Source organism: Pygocentrus nattereri, chromosome 4 (genome assembly GCF_015220715.1).
Source record: "Pygocentrus nattereri isolate fPygNat1 chromosome 4, fPygNat1.pri, whole genome shotgun sequence".
Classification (NCBI taxonomy): Eukaryota; Metazoa; Chordata; class Actinopteri; order Characiformes; family Serrasalmidae; genus Pygocentrus; species Pygocentrus nattereri.
The window spans coordinates 8580991-8599902 of NC_051214.1; the positions used below are offsets into that span (position 1 = coordinate 8580991).

Genomic DNA, 18912 nt, shown 5'->3' on the forward strand with positions numbered 1-18912 from the left:
CACACAGCTACTGTTAAATGTCTCTTTAAATAAGCAGGAGATATAGTCAAATCAGATTTGTCTAAACTCGACAGGACATTTGCAAAACGTATCTGTCTTGGGTTTGGTTCAAATTACAGATTCGGGTTCTCAAAGACCGCCTCCCACTATTAACAGATTTTACACGCATTTCTTTTTTCTTTTCTTTTCTACACATGAATTCATGGCAGCTCTTATTGTTGCACCAAGGCAAATTAACCAGGACCATCATTAGAAATGACAGGTATTATTCAACATGTTAGGAGTTGGCTCGAGTCAGTTTGAAGCAGAATTTTCCTGGACTCAGGTTTCAGACCCAATAATTGGTGATGTGTTTCAGGGCAAGTCGTAGTTTGGACTAAAAACTTGGTGCTATGGGTCGGTCAGGTCAGTCTGGATAGAAAGTTCCTGGACCGTTTTCAGATCTGTACCAAAATCTGAGGCCCAATTAAAGCTTTACTGGGGATGTGCATTTACCTCAACGAAGGCGAAGACCAGTGCGGATTCCCGTGCTCGTATCTGCTCCTGAGTCTGACTGAGTTTCAGAGCCAGCGCCTCCCACTGCTCCTGCAGCAATGCAGCTGAGACATATACAAGTTCATATAGACAAGTTCAATAACGCGTGAAACACAATAGTATGACATATTGCTATTTACAAAAGTTTTGGCCCTTTTTAAACATGAGTCATTCTGCCAAACTGATTCAAAGCCTGAGTTGAAAAGACTTTTAACATACATACTTATCATAACACTAAACTTTACCAAATGTTTGTCATGACTGTTTCAGTAGTAATAATTTAGTTCATTTTGAGCAGAACCCAAAAATGCTATTGAATACATGACTTGCAAACACAGTTTTGAACAGTTATACACTTTGAAATCATATTTTTGTTTTTTATTTAATTGAAGAAAATATGTGTTTCGCTAGTGACAATTCTTAAACAGTGATTTTACATTTACTTCAAAACAATGGGATCTCACTCATGAGGGACAGGGATGCAGTCTCACTTCCTGCTCTAAAATGCAGGGGTGTGGCTAAATTTTTTCTCTGCCTAAACACTAAAACTCTGCATTTCAGTTGTGATTAAAATTTAAAAATTAAAACATTTTTTATTTAAAAATTTAACTTAAATCTTCCAGTTTCACTTTTAAAAAGTGTTAAAAAGCATTAAAACGTAAAAAGTACTCTACACATGATTTTATTTATATTTACATATCTATTTTTTTTAATGTGGGTCCACAATTTGAACAAATTGATCCACTATATTCAGGGTAAGAGGAAAATTATGCAACTTGTGATTTTGGCCAAGCTGTTGAAGTTTTTACCTTCAGAACCTAATTTCGACTCTGAGATGAACCCAGCTGAAGTGAAAGAATGCCGGACGCTGCTCTTACCGTTGGGCTTGTCTTGCAGCTCTTTGGTGAGAGCAGACTTGCACACGTGGTCCATGAGTTTGAGCAGGTCCTGCCAGCGTTTTCCCCGAAAGCAGGTCTGTACGTGGCCCAGGAAGGTGATGTTCTGCTTCCGAGAGTACGTCTGAGAGAACAGATCCTCAAACGCCTCGCGCAGAGGCAACAGGAGCAGTTTATGATCCACAGGTTTATACCTGCAAATCAAATCAAGTCAATACAGCCAATATTAAATCATGGCCAGTTCAATTCATGTAAAATGATGATATCGAACCAGTATGAACTAATCTATTATCACAAGACTAGGTCACATCAATATACACTGCTAAAACCAATCAACCCACATCAGTACAACCGGTCAATCAATTATGCAGATAAAGGAAATTAAATCCAGTTTAACCCCACAACAACACGCTCACTCTGTTCAGACCTACACCTAAAAGAAAATACGATCGTTTAACTGAATCAATCAATTCAAACATAATCAAGTCCACCTGTGACCTGTGAGCCACAGTTTTTTTTTTTAAACAATATGTAGACATTTAAGCAAATGTTATTTTAAATGGGAAAATCATATGGAGGTCAAACTCATTTATTAATCTGAATCCTATTTCTAGCCCTGCGATGGACTGGCGACCCATCCAGGGTGTATCCTGCCTTCCGCCCGATGACTGCTGGGATAGGCTCCAGCACCCCCCGCGACCCTGACGGAGAAGCGGCTTAGAAAATGGATGGATGGATGGATGGATCATATTTCTATATTATATATTTACATTTTCATTGCAAGCCAAAGTGAAACGTTTCTCTTTCCCGTTTGTATGGGACTCATTCATGGATAAGTGGTTCCAAACAGGGTCTTTCAAAAAGGAAAGGTCCCGTGGCTGGACCACCTACAAGCAAAACAGGAACCATCTCTCAGCCTGAGAAAACCGAGAAAATGATGTATAAATTGAACAAAAAAAAAACATCAGAAAGTAAAAAGCCTTATCATGCCATGACAAAAACAAGCAAATGGACAGAAAGTTTTCTGGTGACACACATCTCAGATGCTTCTCACTAAACAGGCAAAGGCTGACGCTGAGAGGGTTGCTTTCCATTTTGGAAAAGTAAAAGTAGGTGGATTTTACAAGAACTTTCAGACAATTTAAATGTTTGGAACTCAGTCTGAGCCTCATTTGAGTTGATTTTGGGGATGTTAACAGCGTCCAGGAGAAAGCAGAAGGCAAACAAATCCTTGCCGTTGAAAGTTTGCAATCATCAAACAGAGCGAGGTTAAAATAATGGCGTATTTTCGTCATTCCAAATTTCTTTTTATCAGTTATACATGAGATCAAAATAATTTGCTGCGTCTGAAAAAACTGCATGAATCAAAAAAAGTGTTTGGTGTGTAAAGGTCTTGAAGTTTCACATGTCTGAGAACAGAAAACAAGTGACTACCGCTGTGCTGTACACTCGGACGTCTTTTCAAATGAAGCTTTGAAGCCAAACAAATTATGCTGTGCAATGGAGGCTAAAAAAAAAAAAAAAAAGCAACTGAGCCAGACGTCCTTTCACAACTTTCATTTCTCCAGCACGTCATCGAACACGTATTATCAACATCAGCTAACTCATTAGGTGTATTTAAAAACGTTTGGGTATTTTTAATTGTTTACTGTTTGGCGTTATATTACAAAACCAAACAAAACTGACAGGCTACATTGGTCACTGTATTACAGTGTTTTGCACTTTAAATGATCTGGTCGTTAAAATGTTGTGGGCCATGGTTCAGAACCTCTGTCTTAGACACTACTTGCCTACAATCTTAATAAATCTCGTTTTTTGCCATAGTGATTTGCTGTGATTAAGAATAGAGATTCACCAGGTGGCCTCTTACTCACCCTCCCAGCAGGTCTGCAGTGTCACTCTGCTGGTTCATGTTGACCACACGCAACTTGTGTCCTAAACATAAGAGAAAAACATCATATAACATTCCATTTTTGCCTCTTAATGAACAAGAATTTTCATTTTATGTATAATAATAACTGACATAATGTAGGTTTAAATAGTGTTCACTTGCTGAGTTTAACAAATCAGCAGCGGGGGGGGCTTAAATGTGACCTGTCCAAAAGTTATGGGACATTTTATATTTTGCATTTTATTTTTTCCCCATTATGTTTAAAATCAGCAAATTAATATTGTGCACTAAAATTTGCAGAAAAAGGTCATAGTTAAGACTGGCAACTTATTTTCTTTTAGAAATCAGCATGTAATATTACCACACCATAACTGGTTTTCAAACTTTTGCATGAAACTGTTTTTGTTCAAACAAGCTTATTTTGTTAATAAATCATGATGGATTAGATTTGTAGCATTTAAAATGTATTTTTGACTGATGAAAGTGATTCCATATAATTGTGCTTCCTGTTATGGTTGTTGCAGGATTGATCAAACTATGCAAAAGGAATGAACAGTTACACCACTAGAAAATACAGATTCCACGTTCAGAATTCTGGTGTATGTCCTGGGTCTGGGAGGTCCACAGCGTCAGCCCACCTGTTAGTCCTGCCAGATACTGTACGGTGGAGGTCTTTCCTGTGCCCGTCTCTCCGACCAACAGGACAGGCTCTCCTTTCGTGACGCAGATGGACAACTGCTCCAGCAGCACTGAGGAGGGACGCGTTGCAGCAAAGGTCTGTTTCTCTCTGTGAATCACAGAACATACATACATGACATACATACATCACACAAATATGCCTGGAGTATTTATCTGTTTACTATTCATTACATACTACCAGTCTGTAAAAATGGACTAAACATTCTATAGTTTAGAAGAACAGTGAAGACATTTAACTATGATTATAATACACATATCATTTCTGTCGGAACAAAACCACGTATCTCCATTTTTGCCGGCTTTTGACATAATTTGAAAATGCATGATGCATGTAGATATCACGATGACTGGACCAAAACAAATCAGCCTAAAATTACTTGGAAAAAAGTCTGGTTCCATTGACTTACATTAAAAGTAAAGTATGTTTTTTTCCTTCTTTCAAGGACAAGGCTTTCATCTGACAATAGAGACTTGTACTGTAGACACTGCGACCCCTAGTTCCTATCACCACCACTGTGATGCAACCAGAGGCAGTTATGTTGCCCTACAGTGAATCACTTCACATCAAACCACTCTGAATTATGACTCTTCACATCAGCCACTGAATTATTCAGAAAGGAAACAATGGTGTGACAAAAACACATTTAACATATCAAGACTTGAACATACACTATAAATATAGATACTTCAATAAAATTTGGAAATAAGTTGAAGTTTTTATATTTTGTCTTGGAAACTAATATTAAGTATTTATTCATAAACCCTTAGATCAAAACCTCATATTACAAAAAACATAAGACAGTATGGTGGGCCCAGCTTTTACAGGGTACTGGCAAATATTTCAGAAGATTTTTCTTGTCACTCCTTTATGAAATAAGATGACCTTAAGTGCGCTTTGGTTGGCTTTGGCAGCCGCTGGAACAGCGAGTTTGATTGGCACATCCGTCTAATGTGCTCAGGGGCAGTATGGTTTTCTGTTTAACCAGCGCAGTTAGCAATCAATTCAATGTTTATTCAATTTACCAGCAGGGTGCCACTCAGTACTTGGCAAATCTTGGCATAATCCTAAACTACCAGTGAGGGGAGGGATAGAGGGAGAAAGGGGGACAGATTAGGTCGTGCCCTAATGGAGAATCCTACATTTCGAGGCGTACGGCGTCGCTCTGTTTGCGCAGCAGCATGGCGCGTCCCACCGTCACCTCCAGCTCCGTCACATTTATGCCCGGCTGATACATTTGACAGAAATGCTGAGCCTGAAAAACAACAGTAGGGCACGTTACATAAAACTTGACCTTTGAGTATAAGGACAATATTGGTGCACTGTAATCACTATGAACATGTTAAATAACCGTAAAGCATTTTTCCGACAATATGACGACCCCATGAGGCTGCCAACACCTTATGATAAATAATATTGACTTGGAACCCTGGCATTTAGTTCGGTTTCTGATATCATCTGACTGAGTGTCCTGAAAGGCATAACCGTCTAAGTGCTGAACCTTTTTGGAGAATGCAAGTTCAATCCCTAAAAACATGATTATAACTCCCAAATTGCTGAGCAAACAACCAGTGGTGGACAGTAACGAAGCAAATGTAATTCGTTACTGTACTTAAGTAGTTTTTTCATGTATCTGTACTTTACTTAAGTTTTTCCAGTTTGGGCGACTTTTTACTTTCACCCCACTACATTTAAAAGTCAAATATTGTACTTTTTCCTCCACTACATTTTGAGAAATCTGTCATTCCTTTTGGTTTGTGTGTGTTTAAAAATAATGTCAACACGAAAGAAGTGCAAAGCAAACACACCAATCAGGGCACAGCGGTCACTTTCTTTTGAGATTGTTTTGACCTGTTGGACATCCCGACCCAGTACAAGCACACAGTTCAATGTCAGTGTAGCAGCGTAAAATTAATGATGAATGTAAAACAAACGATGAACTAACCTAACTTTGTGTAAACAGACCACAATACAGAAATATGTGCACATATGCAGTTGTGACTGGCACGTGTGGTTTTTCTGAATTTACACAAACACTATTTCATTTTATAGTAACTTTGTTTTGGCTAGTTTAGGAGTTTGCATGTTCTCGCCACATCTGCATGAGTCTCCTCCGGGTACGCCGGTTTCCTCCCACAGTCCAAAAGACATGCAGTCGGATCAACTGGACATGCTAAATTGCCCCAAGGTGTGAGTGTGAATGTATATGTCTGTCTGCGGTGCAATGGACTGGCGTACCCTGCCTTATGCCCAGTGACAGCTTGGATAGGCTCCATCACCCCCCGCGACCCAGAAGGAGAAGTGGCTTAGAAGGTGCGCGCGTGTGTGTTTTGGCTAGTTTATGTTTATGAACAGAAACCTACAGAGTAAAGGAAAACTAATTTGTGATCCCGAGTTTAAAGCAAGTTAAACTTGTAACTAAGTTGTGTTAAGTTAATTACTCTTTTAGTACTTTTACTTTCGATACTTAAGTACATTTGAAGGCAAATACTTTTGTACTTTTACTCAAGTGGAGGTCTAAAGGGAGGAACCTCTACTTTTACTGGAGTAATATTTTACCTTGGGTATATCTACTTTAACTCAAGTACATTATTTGTGTACTTCGACTACCACTGCAAATACCCCAGAAATAACCCAGTCCTCAGAGTTCTGCATGCTCAATAAGACAAAAGAGTGATGCCACAGCCATCCGTAGTCTGTCCTGAAGTTTGTGCTAGCCTTCAGCCTTCCAACTTAGAAGTACTGTACGATGGGGGGAGACCTAGCTAGCACGTGGAATTGGCCAAGACTACAATTAAAGATTAACCAAAAAAAAAAAGTAAATATACAAACACAGACTGCTTCCTTGTGCTTTTGTAGATTCAAGTGCAGCACCACTTGGAGAGGAATTAAACCGATTAAAGCGTCCACATGTAGCCAGATATTAAATTAAAAAATTTTAAAAAGTACTTTTTTTCTGCATTTTGGCCTCCCATACACACAAAAACCTCCACTATAAAGAGAAGTTTTAAAAAGCTCTCCAGGGTGGAGATTTCTGAAAACCACAGTGTTTTAATGTGGAAGAGCAAAATGTTCCTTTTGGAAATTGCTGACATTACACTGTTCACTTCTCTGCAGCTGTTTTCATTCACTGTTTACACAGAACTCTGTCTGAAACATGATTGATGACTGGGGTGTTTGTGTGCTTGGCATTTTGGGAGTTATAATGTTTATGATTGAATTTGGTTTTCCTTTGTTCCCTTGTCGACTGCAAATATTAAAACTACCTCAATGATTCTAAACACATGTGACTGGATGATCATTAAACAAAGCCAGATTCAAAATAAACTCTAACTCTATCTATATGGACAGTGACTATTTTGACAACAGAGGGAAAAACTATGTCTTTCAGAATATCTGGATACAATGCCTGAGGAAGTCAGGCTGTCTGTCTTCATCTCCAATAAAAAGTTTGTTTTTTATCTCTCTGCTTTCATTCACAAATTTTGATCCATTTCATTTTTTTATGGTTTAGTCAGGCTTTGGCGGTGAACCAAAGGAAGGTCTGACGCCTGTAAAATCTGAAGAAGATAACTATGGCGAAGAAAGCTGTGACGATGAGAACGGTGCAGAAACGACAATGAAAGAATTTTGTTCTCACCTTTTCTCTGGAGATGTTGAGCTTGCTGCCAATGATCTCAGCCAACTTTAATCTGCTCTCAGCTTTAGACAGCATGGCAGTAAAACAGTCCAGAGCCTGAAGGACACATCATCAACATCATCAGCACCATCATCGTCATCATCATCATCATGAGAGGTGGGCAATATGCTGACATCACTATTGTGATAAATTATTATAGAAATTACTATGAACACTAATCACTAAACAAAATGCAACTCCATTCTAAAAAAATATACCAACAACCACAAAGCAACAGGCAGCTGTTTGGTCCACTTGGTAATGCAATTATCTTATTTTATCCCATTATTTTTAGTAGTTTCTCCTCTCTAAAAGATATTTTTACCCCATTTCATGCTAAATTAAAAATCATAGATTTTACAGCCTTTTTATAAGTAGTGCTTAATTTTTATCTGTCTATTTTATCCATTTAAAATTATCTGTATAATTCAGAAGAGCTAAATAATAGTGTGCTGTCATATGATCATATGGAAACGTTTTGCCCCCCCGGTCAAATAACATGTTCAGTTTATTTTCTGTGACATGCACATTTTAATACACATTAATACACTGTTTAATAAATGTTTATTTGCTGAATTTAACACAACATATAAAACGTGGCCTGTACAAAAGGTATGTTACTTTTAATATTGCATTGCATTATTTTTTCCAGTATCCAATACCTTAAACTTAACTCAGGAATAGAAAGCGTGCACTAAAATGTGCAGCAAAATACCATATTGAAGTTTGTACACTGCAGAGAATGATCTATTTAAATGACTGTGACTGAATTCTCAATATCACGCACTCTTAATCATCTTTAGTTGAAACATTAGAACCCAAAACACTAGTTTTCTCAATGTAGACTCCAGTGAAAAGGGTAAAGTAACAGTTTTTTATTAATGTGTTCTTTCTATAAGGTAGAGCTGGGCGATATGGCCAAAAATGTTATCAAAATGAACAAAATTCATATCGTTTGATATCAATACATATCGATAAATGTCAAATCATTATTTCTTTCAAGGTTAAAGTCTGATTTCTGTTCCTGAGTTTCAAACTATCCTTTATGGTGGGAACATGACAAAACAGGCGCCAAACAGTGAAACATTTCACAAATCTGACATGAGAAAGTGAGAGAAAGTTTCCAGCCCTCACTCCTACCACATCACAGTATTCAAACACCAGCTAGCGACGTCTGGATTTCTCTATTCTATCGGAAAGGTTTAAGGGGTGAACCCCAATATATCAACACCAGACAAAGGCAGGCCTCATTTTAGGTACATTTAAACTGAAAGCAGTGCTTTTGTGTCGTGTTCGATCTACAGTATCATCAATTTGCGGCGTGGCGCAAGTGACGGTGGGGGGAGGGGCTACTTCAAGTTAGCGAGCTGCTAACTTTAAACAGCTAGCCTGAAAGATAGCGTTCTCACACTTTCCAATGCCTCACAGCTTCATCAGTGTACTTTTGTGTAAATTGGGGCTTTAACCCACTTCTTTCTTTCACTTTCTTTGCCTGGGAATGCACTAATACTTAAACATGACTGTCCGAGCACTGTAACAGCACTTTAGTTGAGAGCAGCACACGTAATTCTAAGCTGCTAAAGCTTGTTAGGACGTACGGAAAGAGGCGTGCTCACTGTCGAACAGTACAGTTACGCCACTTATCTGGTCACTCACACTTGGTCACAGGAGAACAGATCGCCAGTCACTCGACTCAAACAGGGAAACGTATAACTCCATGTTTCACTCATCGCACCAATCCTCTCTAATCATGTAGAAAAACTCGGAAGTGCCCTCTTCTGGCGACTTTCCTTGCAGTAGAAATCACCACCAGGGCTTTCGCTACAACGTGGAAGTGTGAGAATGGTGTACGATATTGAAACCTTTCTTATCGCTCTATCAAGGAAAAGTTAGATCACGATGATTATCGTTAACATTTTATCGCCCAGCCCTACTGTAAGGTGTGCTAATGACTACACTGCACATTTATAGGTTTGTGTTCCACAAAATGAACTGCCAGTTGTTCTAAACAATATACTGGAACCCTTTTATCCAGAACACACATCCCAAATCTCTGCAGATCCCAGACAGCAGTCGAGTTAATTCAGTCTCATGACTGCACAGAAGTCATGCCACTGTCTGACCACAGCAGCAGCAAGTCACTCACCTCTAGGAAGACGTTCTGGGCCGTGGCGGAGCAGGAGTTGTCAAAGTTCATACATATTCTCTCGCACCACTTCAGCAAGTCCCTGCGAAACACACACAGACAAAACTGGTTAATGCACTGTAACCACTCCTGTGGCATTTTGTTCGTTCTTGCTTTTAACACGATGCAACATTTTAGTGATTCACCAGAAGAAGCAACTCTTACATTCATGTACTGTCACGTAAAGAAGTACTGCTTCACTGCTAATACAGAACTAATATTAACAGTAGTAATGAAACGATTATAATGGTGTACTTTTACAACAACTCCACCAATTGGATCCATTTGATTAGTCAATCAGTCAAAAAACTGCCTGTCAGAATTGAAGCACTGCATTGATTTTCTTGGTCACAGAAAGGCTACAACCGAAACAACACACCACCACAAACCTGGCGTACGCAGATTGATTTCTCTTTTGTGGGACAACCTCTTTACCCAGAAACGTACTGCTCTCTGCTGTGTGCTGGAGCTTAGGGCAGCAAAAAATTTCATATCTTATCATAGTAAAACGCTCAAGGAAAAACGAGCAAAATTAACACATAAAACAAAAGTTTTCAACACACTGTGTGATCCACAGATTTCATCACACCGCATCAGCTGGGCTGCTGATTAAAGCATAACGGAAACACCAAAACACGAAACTGTGTTTTTGACCCTTTAGGAAATTCCACTTGTGACATTAATTATTTTCTACAACACTGAATTTCTACTTGAAGGTTACTGTATTACTAGTACACTATTGGTGCACGATCATTACCATAGAACTGCTTTAGTTAATATACATTGCTATGCAAAACTATGAGAAATTAGATTATTATAACAGAATTTAAATCAATTTGTCTGGGCAGTAACCACTTAGAAGTTCCATCTCTCACATGACACCCACCTTTTGAATGTGGCTTATGAAATCTAAAAGTTATGAAGTAAAGAAGATGTCAAACTGTGTTTTGGAACCAGCGGTGGTTCCATGGAGTTAAGGAGGTATTGATTAACCTCTTAACTACTACTTATGAACTTGAAATGAATCAACTTAACATAATGTATTATTTTGAACAAGGACGCACAGTGTCATTAATGTGAAGCACCATTTTAACGAAGCACTAAAAGCCAATGCAGACGCAGAGAACCTTCAGCCTGTTAAACAACCATATGTAAGTTAGATCCACAAGGTGCTTCACGTCTAAAAGAAAAAATTTTGTTCTGTCGTTCTCTGGTGGGTATCAAGGCCTAGAGCTTCAGTCGTGTGCGATGCTCCACATTATTTGAGCTGATTATCTAATAATGCCGCCCTGGCCTGACGGTGACTCTGTCTGCTGCTGTTGGGACTCTTCTGCGGGGACGGAGGGGGTCGATGGCCCATCGACTGCAGTCAGAGACAGTGGAAAGCTAATACAAGCCCCTGGAGGGGCTGGCTGCCCAGTGGACGTGTAACAAATCATCACAGATGTTCAGCAATTCAGACAGATGTTCTGTTCAGTGTGGTGATAAGCAAAGGTTTGGGAACACCTAACTTTTCTGAATGTAAAACTAGTCTGTTTGCAAAAGTATGATAGAGATTTATTAAAGGGTCTTTATCATGGAAAACCATGTTTTCCTCAACTGAAGTTTCTACACGTATCGTTCACTCTCCAGTCCATAGAGTACATGTATGGAATTAAGCTGCAAAAACACTGTTCTGAAATCATTTTGTGATGACAAGTAAATATATCTGCCCATTTGACCTGTATCAGTTTAGCCCTCCACTGAACTACTGTATTATGACAGTGACATCAGTTCTAAGCAGCGCCATGAACCTATTGGCCTGTATGTACTGATGAACCCACTGTGCCCTTTTCACTACAGAGCACTGTGGCTGCATTTCCATGGAATACAGAGCAAAGCAAGGTTTAGAGCAGAAGCGATTATGGGGAAAATATCCAATTGTGATTTCTTTTGACGAATATTGCATGCTCAGAAATGAGTGCTGTGTCAGTGCCACACTCTGTTTACTGTCTAATGTCCGTTTTAATTATCATATATATATTTTTTGTCACAATTTTTTCCTTGCACACATTTTGTTCCATGTTGGTCCTGCAGGAACTTCATTCGTTCCACTGTGTACTTAGATGGAATGAGAATAAAAGCCTCTTGACTTTACTTGTTATTTAAGTGTAGTCATTTTCTATAAACATTTCAGCCCTAGTGATTTGAAAACTGCATACTTTCAAATGTACTTATATTAATTAAAATAATCTTACTAAATAACTAACATTTTAGACAAACAGCTTAATAATCAAAACTAGAGCCCAGAGTATTCACCTCCTACTCTTCCCCACACATCTGAGCTGATTGTGGAGCAATCGATTCCAGTCCTCCATGATATAACTCACCCAACCGTTTAACATGAACGTGTAATGATCTAATGCTTCCATCAAAGCCTAATCAATCAGCAAAGCCTAAAAAAAAAAAACTAAGAAGCCTGAAGTCCTTTATATTGTCTGGTGACGCTTTAGAGGTGGTCTTTTTAGATTAAACAAACACTCAATGGACTCTCAGTACAAACACTCAGTAACACATCAAAAACAAAGGAGGGTTAGGATTAGGTTTTTGGTTGAGGTTGGCTAAAGTTTTTCATAATGGAAATAACATATTAACAGTACATCTACTTAAAGTAAGTAACGTATCAACAGAACATCTACAAGATTCCATCAAAGCCTACTGGAAGGTCGCAGCATGTAACTGAAGTGCCCTTGAGCAAGGCACCTAATCCCCAATTGCTCCCCGGGCGATGTGGATAGGGCTGCCCACCGCTCTGGGTAAGTGTGATCACGGCCCCCTAGTGTGTGTGTTTACTAGTGTGTAATGTGGCAATTCACTGCACGAATGGGTCGAATGCGGAGGTGAAATTTCCCCATTGTGAGACTAATAAGTGTGACTTAATCTAACTTAAATAAAGTGTTACGAATTGTTTTGCACTGATAACATCAGACTTGTAACTTTATGAATAATTACAATGATTTTCCTTTTTACCAAAACAATACTGCACAATACTAAAGTTATCAAATTCACACTGCAGTAAAATAGCTCCTCTAATTACAAGTACTTTTAACACCAAGCATAAGGAAAACCTGCTTGTTTCTAAGAGCAATGAGACAGGAGTAATAGACCAGTAATTTTCACAGCTTTGTGTTCGACATCGCCAAAGCAGGTCAACCGTGGCGATCACAATGATAGGTATGTTTTGATGCTTTTCACAGTAAATGTTAGGAATAGCACAAGACTAAAGGAGCTTCCTATTCACCAGCTTCTTCTACAAATATTCCATTCCAGCGTAAGCCTTGTAGCAGTTACATTCCGATGCCATCAAATTTCCACTTCGCCTAAAACCGCAGTTGTGGAGCATTTAGACGTCAGAATGTAACTCAAATAAGTTTCAAATAAGACTTCAGGATCATAGTGTTAGCAGTATCACTGCTCAAACACTGAAGTAATTAAACACTGTCATGTCGGTTAGCTTACACAGGAACCGTGATCTGGACATTTACAACACCGGACACTACACAGAACAACTGTTTTCGTTTCTTCACATTACCTCAGAGAAAGTCCTCGGCCCTCCAGCAGTGAGGGCTTCTCTTCGCCTGGGGTCTGCAGGTTGGAGCTGACTGGGACATGGTGTCTATCTCCGGTCAGCTGACAGTAAATGTCCAGCAGGCGGTCCACCACCGCCGCCAGATTTGGGTACCGGTTCAGCAGGATCTGAAAGAAACCAGGCAGGAAAAAAAACAAAAAAACATAAGTCACTGGGTGAAGGACGGCTGAACCAACAGAGGTCACGTTAATCAGAGATATATGATGTATTTCTACTGTGATTAATTTTTTACCAAAAAAATAAAAATAAAAAGGTATTCAGTTTTTTCACTTAAAGATGTGCTATTCAGGCCACAACCCATTCCAGAAACTGACCCTGACCTCAATATTTCACTGCAAACCAATTTTATTGATACATGTAAACTGAGTGAAGCTCCTCGTCTCTGGTTAGTTACACGCATTTCTGCATGCTCATCACTTCATTCTTCATTCTTGCTAAAGATATGCTGCACATTAAATATAAACTGTTCAAAAATTTGGAAACCCCTTCTAGATGAATAATATTAATAATATTTTACACATGGTAAAAAATTTAAACTCAGCTCAGCATATAAAATTATAAGGTAACTGACTTGAGAACTTGAGAACTTGAGAATAATAGAGTTCATCCAATTCAAACTTCTTAGTTCAACCAAAACTGTCATTTCTAGTTCTCAGTTAAGTTTCCAACATGGAACTTGTTTTCTACTCAGTTTCCCCCTCTAGCTGGGACTCTTTCAATCACGCCATCCCACCAGGCCTCTTCCGGGGCTTCTAGCTGTGGACATCTGTGGCTTTGCTGGGGTTCAAACCTACAATCTCCTGTTGTTGTGGTGAATTCTTACACCACATGTTACCATATTACATTATAAATTTAAAAGACCAACCTAAAGCGCATACATATAATGAATTATTATATTAGAATAGAATAATTATTATAGTAATAGACACTTGACCAGAAGGTATTCCTAGATACTGTATTTAATATTTAGGCTATTTTGGAATCAACAAGAATGGAGCGAATGATTTTTTGTAACTTTATTTACATTACTTTTTGGTGAGGTTTTCTGCAATGAGATTTGACCAAAAAAAATGAGATCAGACCAAATAGATGGATGGATGGATGGAGGATAGATAGATAGTTAGATAGTTAGTTAGATAGATAGATAGATAGATAGATAGATAGATAGATAGATAGATAGGTGTTTTTAGCGATGTAGAAAAAATATCACAATTTTAAAAGAAATTTTCACAATACATGATATGTCACGGTATTTACTTTTTCTGTCATGTAATAAGTTGGAACAAAAAAAAAACAAACAAACAAAAACAAACAAACAAACAAAACAAAAAAGTAGTGCCACATTTAAAAATACTCAAAAACGTTGAGTATAAATTATTCTACTCATACACTACACTATACTAATCCTAATCCAGCTAAAAAAGAACTACTCATGCTCTCTTTACAATGAAATATGCAGCTCTGTAAGTACTAATTATATGCAAGATATGCTCAGATAAGCATGTTATGACACACTCTGATAACGGTAAATATGGTCAAATTGCCCAGCCCTACTGAGTTCCAGAAACATCTACAGCTCTGCTCACCATTCCGGACATTTCGTCAAGTTTTTTACAGTTTCATGTGAAGCTGCACAGGACTAATGTGTTAGAACTGTTTTACACATGTCTGCAACACAATTAGCTTCACTTTACTTGAACTGATTCTGAACTTTTGAACAGTGATTTCAACCTTTGTTAGTGCATCTTAAAAGGAATAATTTGGTGACAAATCTAATTTAGACATTCTTCCAGCTCAAATTAAGCTGGTCAGCCAAGGCAGGTCTGATATCTGAAGCTTGCTTTTATAGTTTTGCACTAAAGCTACACTGTTAGACACAAAGGTACTATTTTTCGTTCATCAAGGAAACAGTGTAAATGTTCGCTCAAGAGGTACAGCGGTGGTTTAAAGGTCCAGTTGTGAACCTTAAATAAGTTTTTCCAGGTGAAAAGTACATATTTGTACCTTTTCATAACCTAATGTTTTAAATCAGAACAATAAATGAAAAAGCCTGGAGACGAGACGGGGTGTGAGAGTCAACACAATTTAGAAAATGGCATTTCAATGCATAACGGTACAATTATGTTCCCTGACTAAAGGTGCAGAGATGTACCCTTGAGGGTACCACCCCAGTGACGAGACAGGTACTGCCCCAAGGACAGTTTCATACCCTTTTTTCTGAGAGTGTATGAGGCTAATGCAGCCAACAAGTAATGGAAACCTATGCGCAACCAATTAGCACTGTGCAAAGTACAAGCGTTATCATGTTTTCTCCAATTAAAAATGTAAAAACTTCAGATGTTGAACATGTCTTGGCTAATTAGCCATGTTTGAGGGAAAACTGAATAACTCTTCAAAAAAACAATTCCTCTTAACAAAAAAACAGAAAGCGTGGAAAAACATCAGCTTGCCTGTTTGAGTTCATCTCTGGTCATATTGCAGATCTGAAGCTTGCTCCAATATTTGTCCAGTAGGGTAGCATGGGTGCTCTGGGGCCGGTGCCATGATCCACCACTGCAGAACATCCTGAATAATAAAGGGAACAGAGAAAAAACAGATTTACTGTAAAGACCTAAAAATCTGCTAACTGAACATTGCAAAGACAAGTAGCAGAATTAGAGGGTATTAGAGGGGCAATGTGTTCATGAGAGGAAATCATAAAACACAGTGTCAGAGGCTAAAAGCACAGAGCATAGACACGCCACATATGATGGACACAAGACAAAATGTCCAGAACTTGTAGATCCCTGAGAAAGAAATTTAATGGGTACAACCGGTGAAATCAAAAGTGCAAATTGATTGAAAGACCTGTGATCATCTCACCTTCTTGTAGCAAAAAACTGGAAGCCAGGGGCCACCTGGATGCAGTCTTCCCGTCCAGGAATAGTCAGTTTCTTGTTCTCCATCAGGGGCAGCAGCACTGATATCTGGACAGAGCACATGGAGACACAAGCCACTCTATAAAACCCTCAAAAAAAACAACACAAACAGAAAAACAGAAATCTCTGTTTTGAGTTCAGGCTAGTTGTTTTGAGGGAAAACAGAGTTTTCCACTTTTTGCTTTTGTTAACTTTGTTCTGAAGGTGTCCTCACATTTCTCAGCATGGGCTCTTCATAAAAAACTAAACCTGTGGCGCCGCAAATAAGCGCTATTCATAAAGTCAAAGTGGCGGCGATTAGCGCTTCGGGGTCTTTCACCTGTGTCCTTGTTAAGAGCCAATCAAAATCTACATGCAAATCTGGTCATGCAAATTAAAGACCCACTACAAGTGAAGCTGTGGCTGACTGCCTAAATGGACATGAAAGAAATGACCAAAAAAAAAAAAAAAAAAAAGGTCAATGAAAACCAAAATTTTCAAAAACAGAGCTCCGTATTTAAAGGCAAGAAGTGCTGAAAAATAATAGTAAATTGTGTGGTAAAGAAGCTTTTAACTGTGAATTAAGAGTTACAAAATTATATAAAAATTAATATATAATAGAATATAAAAATCAAATTAGAACATCTTAAAATTAAACTTTTAATTGTAGAAATTATATATATTTTGGCACGCCAGATTTCATTTTTATTGGTAAGAACTCAAGCTTTTGTCCAAACCATTATAACTTGAGTAAAATATTTACTAACATGAATTAAAATGCAAAAACATGTAATAAAATAATCATATAAAAACATATTTAAAAAATTATCAAACAATACACTCTACAGCTCCACTAAAAGTTGACAAGGAGTCAAAACTAGGTGGAACTGATATAATAGAAAGATTCTGTAGCATGGGTTTTACCACATCCAGAGGAGCATGATCAATGTCCTCCAGCAGGATCCAGTGACCCTTGGACACTGCCTGAGTGAGGGACCCTGGCTGCCAAACGAACTTCCCAGGAATGTCTGTGCACCGGTACATCCCCAGCAACATCTGCACACACAAGGAGAGAAGTGAATCTTAATGGAAACGCTAATCAGCAACGTTAATAGCCACATTTACATGTAGCCTAATCATCTGTTGGTAATCCGACTAATAGCTCCATTGGAATAGAACGTGTCCATGTATATACCTCCATCGGAATAGACTAGTCCAATCGAGGCCATTCGGAACACAATTTCTATGGAACTGAACAGGGTGGATAATCCTGTAAATCCGTTAAATAGAAGAATAATAACAATGTAAACGCCTATAAATGTACGTATGTTCTGCGCATTCGTGTTTGCATTGTAGCAAAAGTTTATAACGTTCAACATGGCAGGGCAGAAACTGGCCTGAGAGGAGACGAAGTTTATGCTCAGATCTTTAAAAGACGGCGGTGGGACAGACGTCCATCTTCCTCTCGGCCTTCTTTAATAAGCACATGTAAAGTATGTTTTCCTGAGTCTGACATCATTTTAAAGTAATTTAAAACAAAACAAGCACTGCTCACTGCTGCTCATCTCACTCTCACTGGACTCACATGATGCTCTTTGTCATAGTAATGTCTACACTGAGTGATGCTCTATGCATGTGCGTAATTTTGGATCTGATTACTTGTCGTGTGCATGTAAACGGAGATTTTCCATCAGACTGTTCAGTAGAGAGAGCATATAAACACCTCAGTCTTAATCTATAACCGGAGTGAATTGGCAAAAATCTTTGCACATAAACACAAACAATGAAAAGAAACTGTGATTCTGTGATTTCTAGCCAAAGCCCCTGTATGCCTAGAACAGAGCAGAGACTCAAATGCTCACCTTGCTGTCTGTCTGATCCCCCAGTTGAACCTTGAGGATGTCAGGGGCTTTGACATGACCAGTGACAGCTGCTAGGTATTCGACCAGGGCAGTTTTGCCACAGCCGATGGGCCCTTCCAGAAGAACAGGCTTCTGGGACGCTACAGCCATGGCAAGCCGTCTGAGATTTCGACACGTGGAGTCCACCAGCACCAGGTTTTGCAAGGATTTCTACAACAAAGGAACACATTATACAAAAAACAGCCAAACTGAAAGACGGAATCTTTTAAAAATGCATTTAAGGCCAAACCTTCTCAGAAAAAAGCAGCATATTTCTGATTAGTCATTTGATAACTTAACTTCATAAAATGCACCTTTTAACTCTTAAGCCTTGAACACTTCAGACATCTAGTTCCTATTTCCACTGTGAACAATTCTAACTTGATAAGTTTCTATAGAACAGAGCATCTTACATTAAATCACTCTGAATTTGCTTAAAACAATGGTTTAATTATGCAAAAATTGAGAATATTCGTTAATATTATTTTTCCTTGAGTTCTCTTCGGTTATGTGGCTAAAAATCACATTACAGAAAATTTCACATTTTTTGAATAGTATAATATGATGAATTGTGCTTATCGTGACCAGGAACCTGAATTAACAA

General features: G+C 38.5%; 1 protein-coding gene across 1 annotated transcript in view; it reads right to left on the minus strand.

Annotated features, from left to right (window-relative positions):
- Positions 1-18912, minus strand: part of mdn1 (midasin AAA ATPase 1) — an 88028-nt gene that overhangs the window by 65422 nt on the left and 3694 nt on the right. Inside the window, 12 exon segments of the mRNA XM_037537733.1 lie at positions 496-599; positions 1413-1624; positions 3305-3365; positions 3960-4108; positions 5161-5273; positions 7659-7754; positions 9844-9925; positions 13454-13617; positions 15961-16075; positions 16373-16476; positions 17332-17463; positions 18270-18479. Of these exon segments, the coding sequence (XP_037393630.1) occupies positions 496-599; positions 1413-1624; positions 3305-3365; positions 3960-4108; positions 5161-5273; positions 7659-7754; positions 9844-9925; positions 13454-13617; positions 15961-16075; positions 16373-16476; positions 17332-17463; positions 18270-18479 (1542 nt within the window).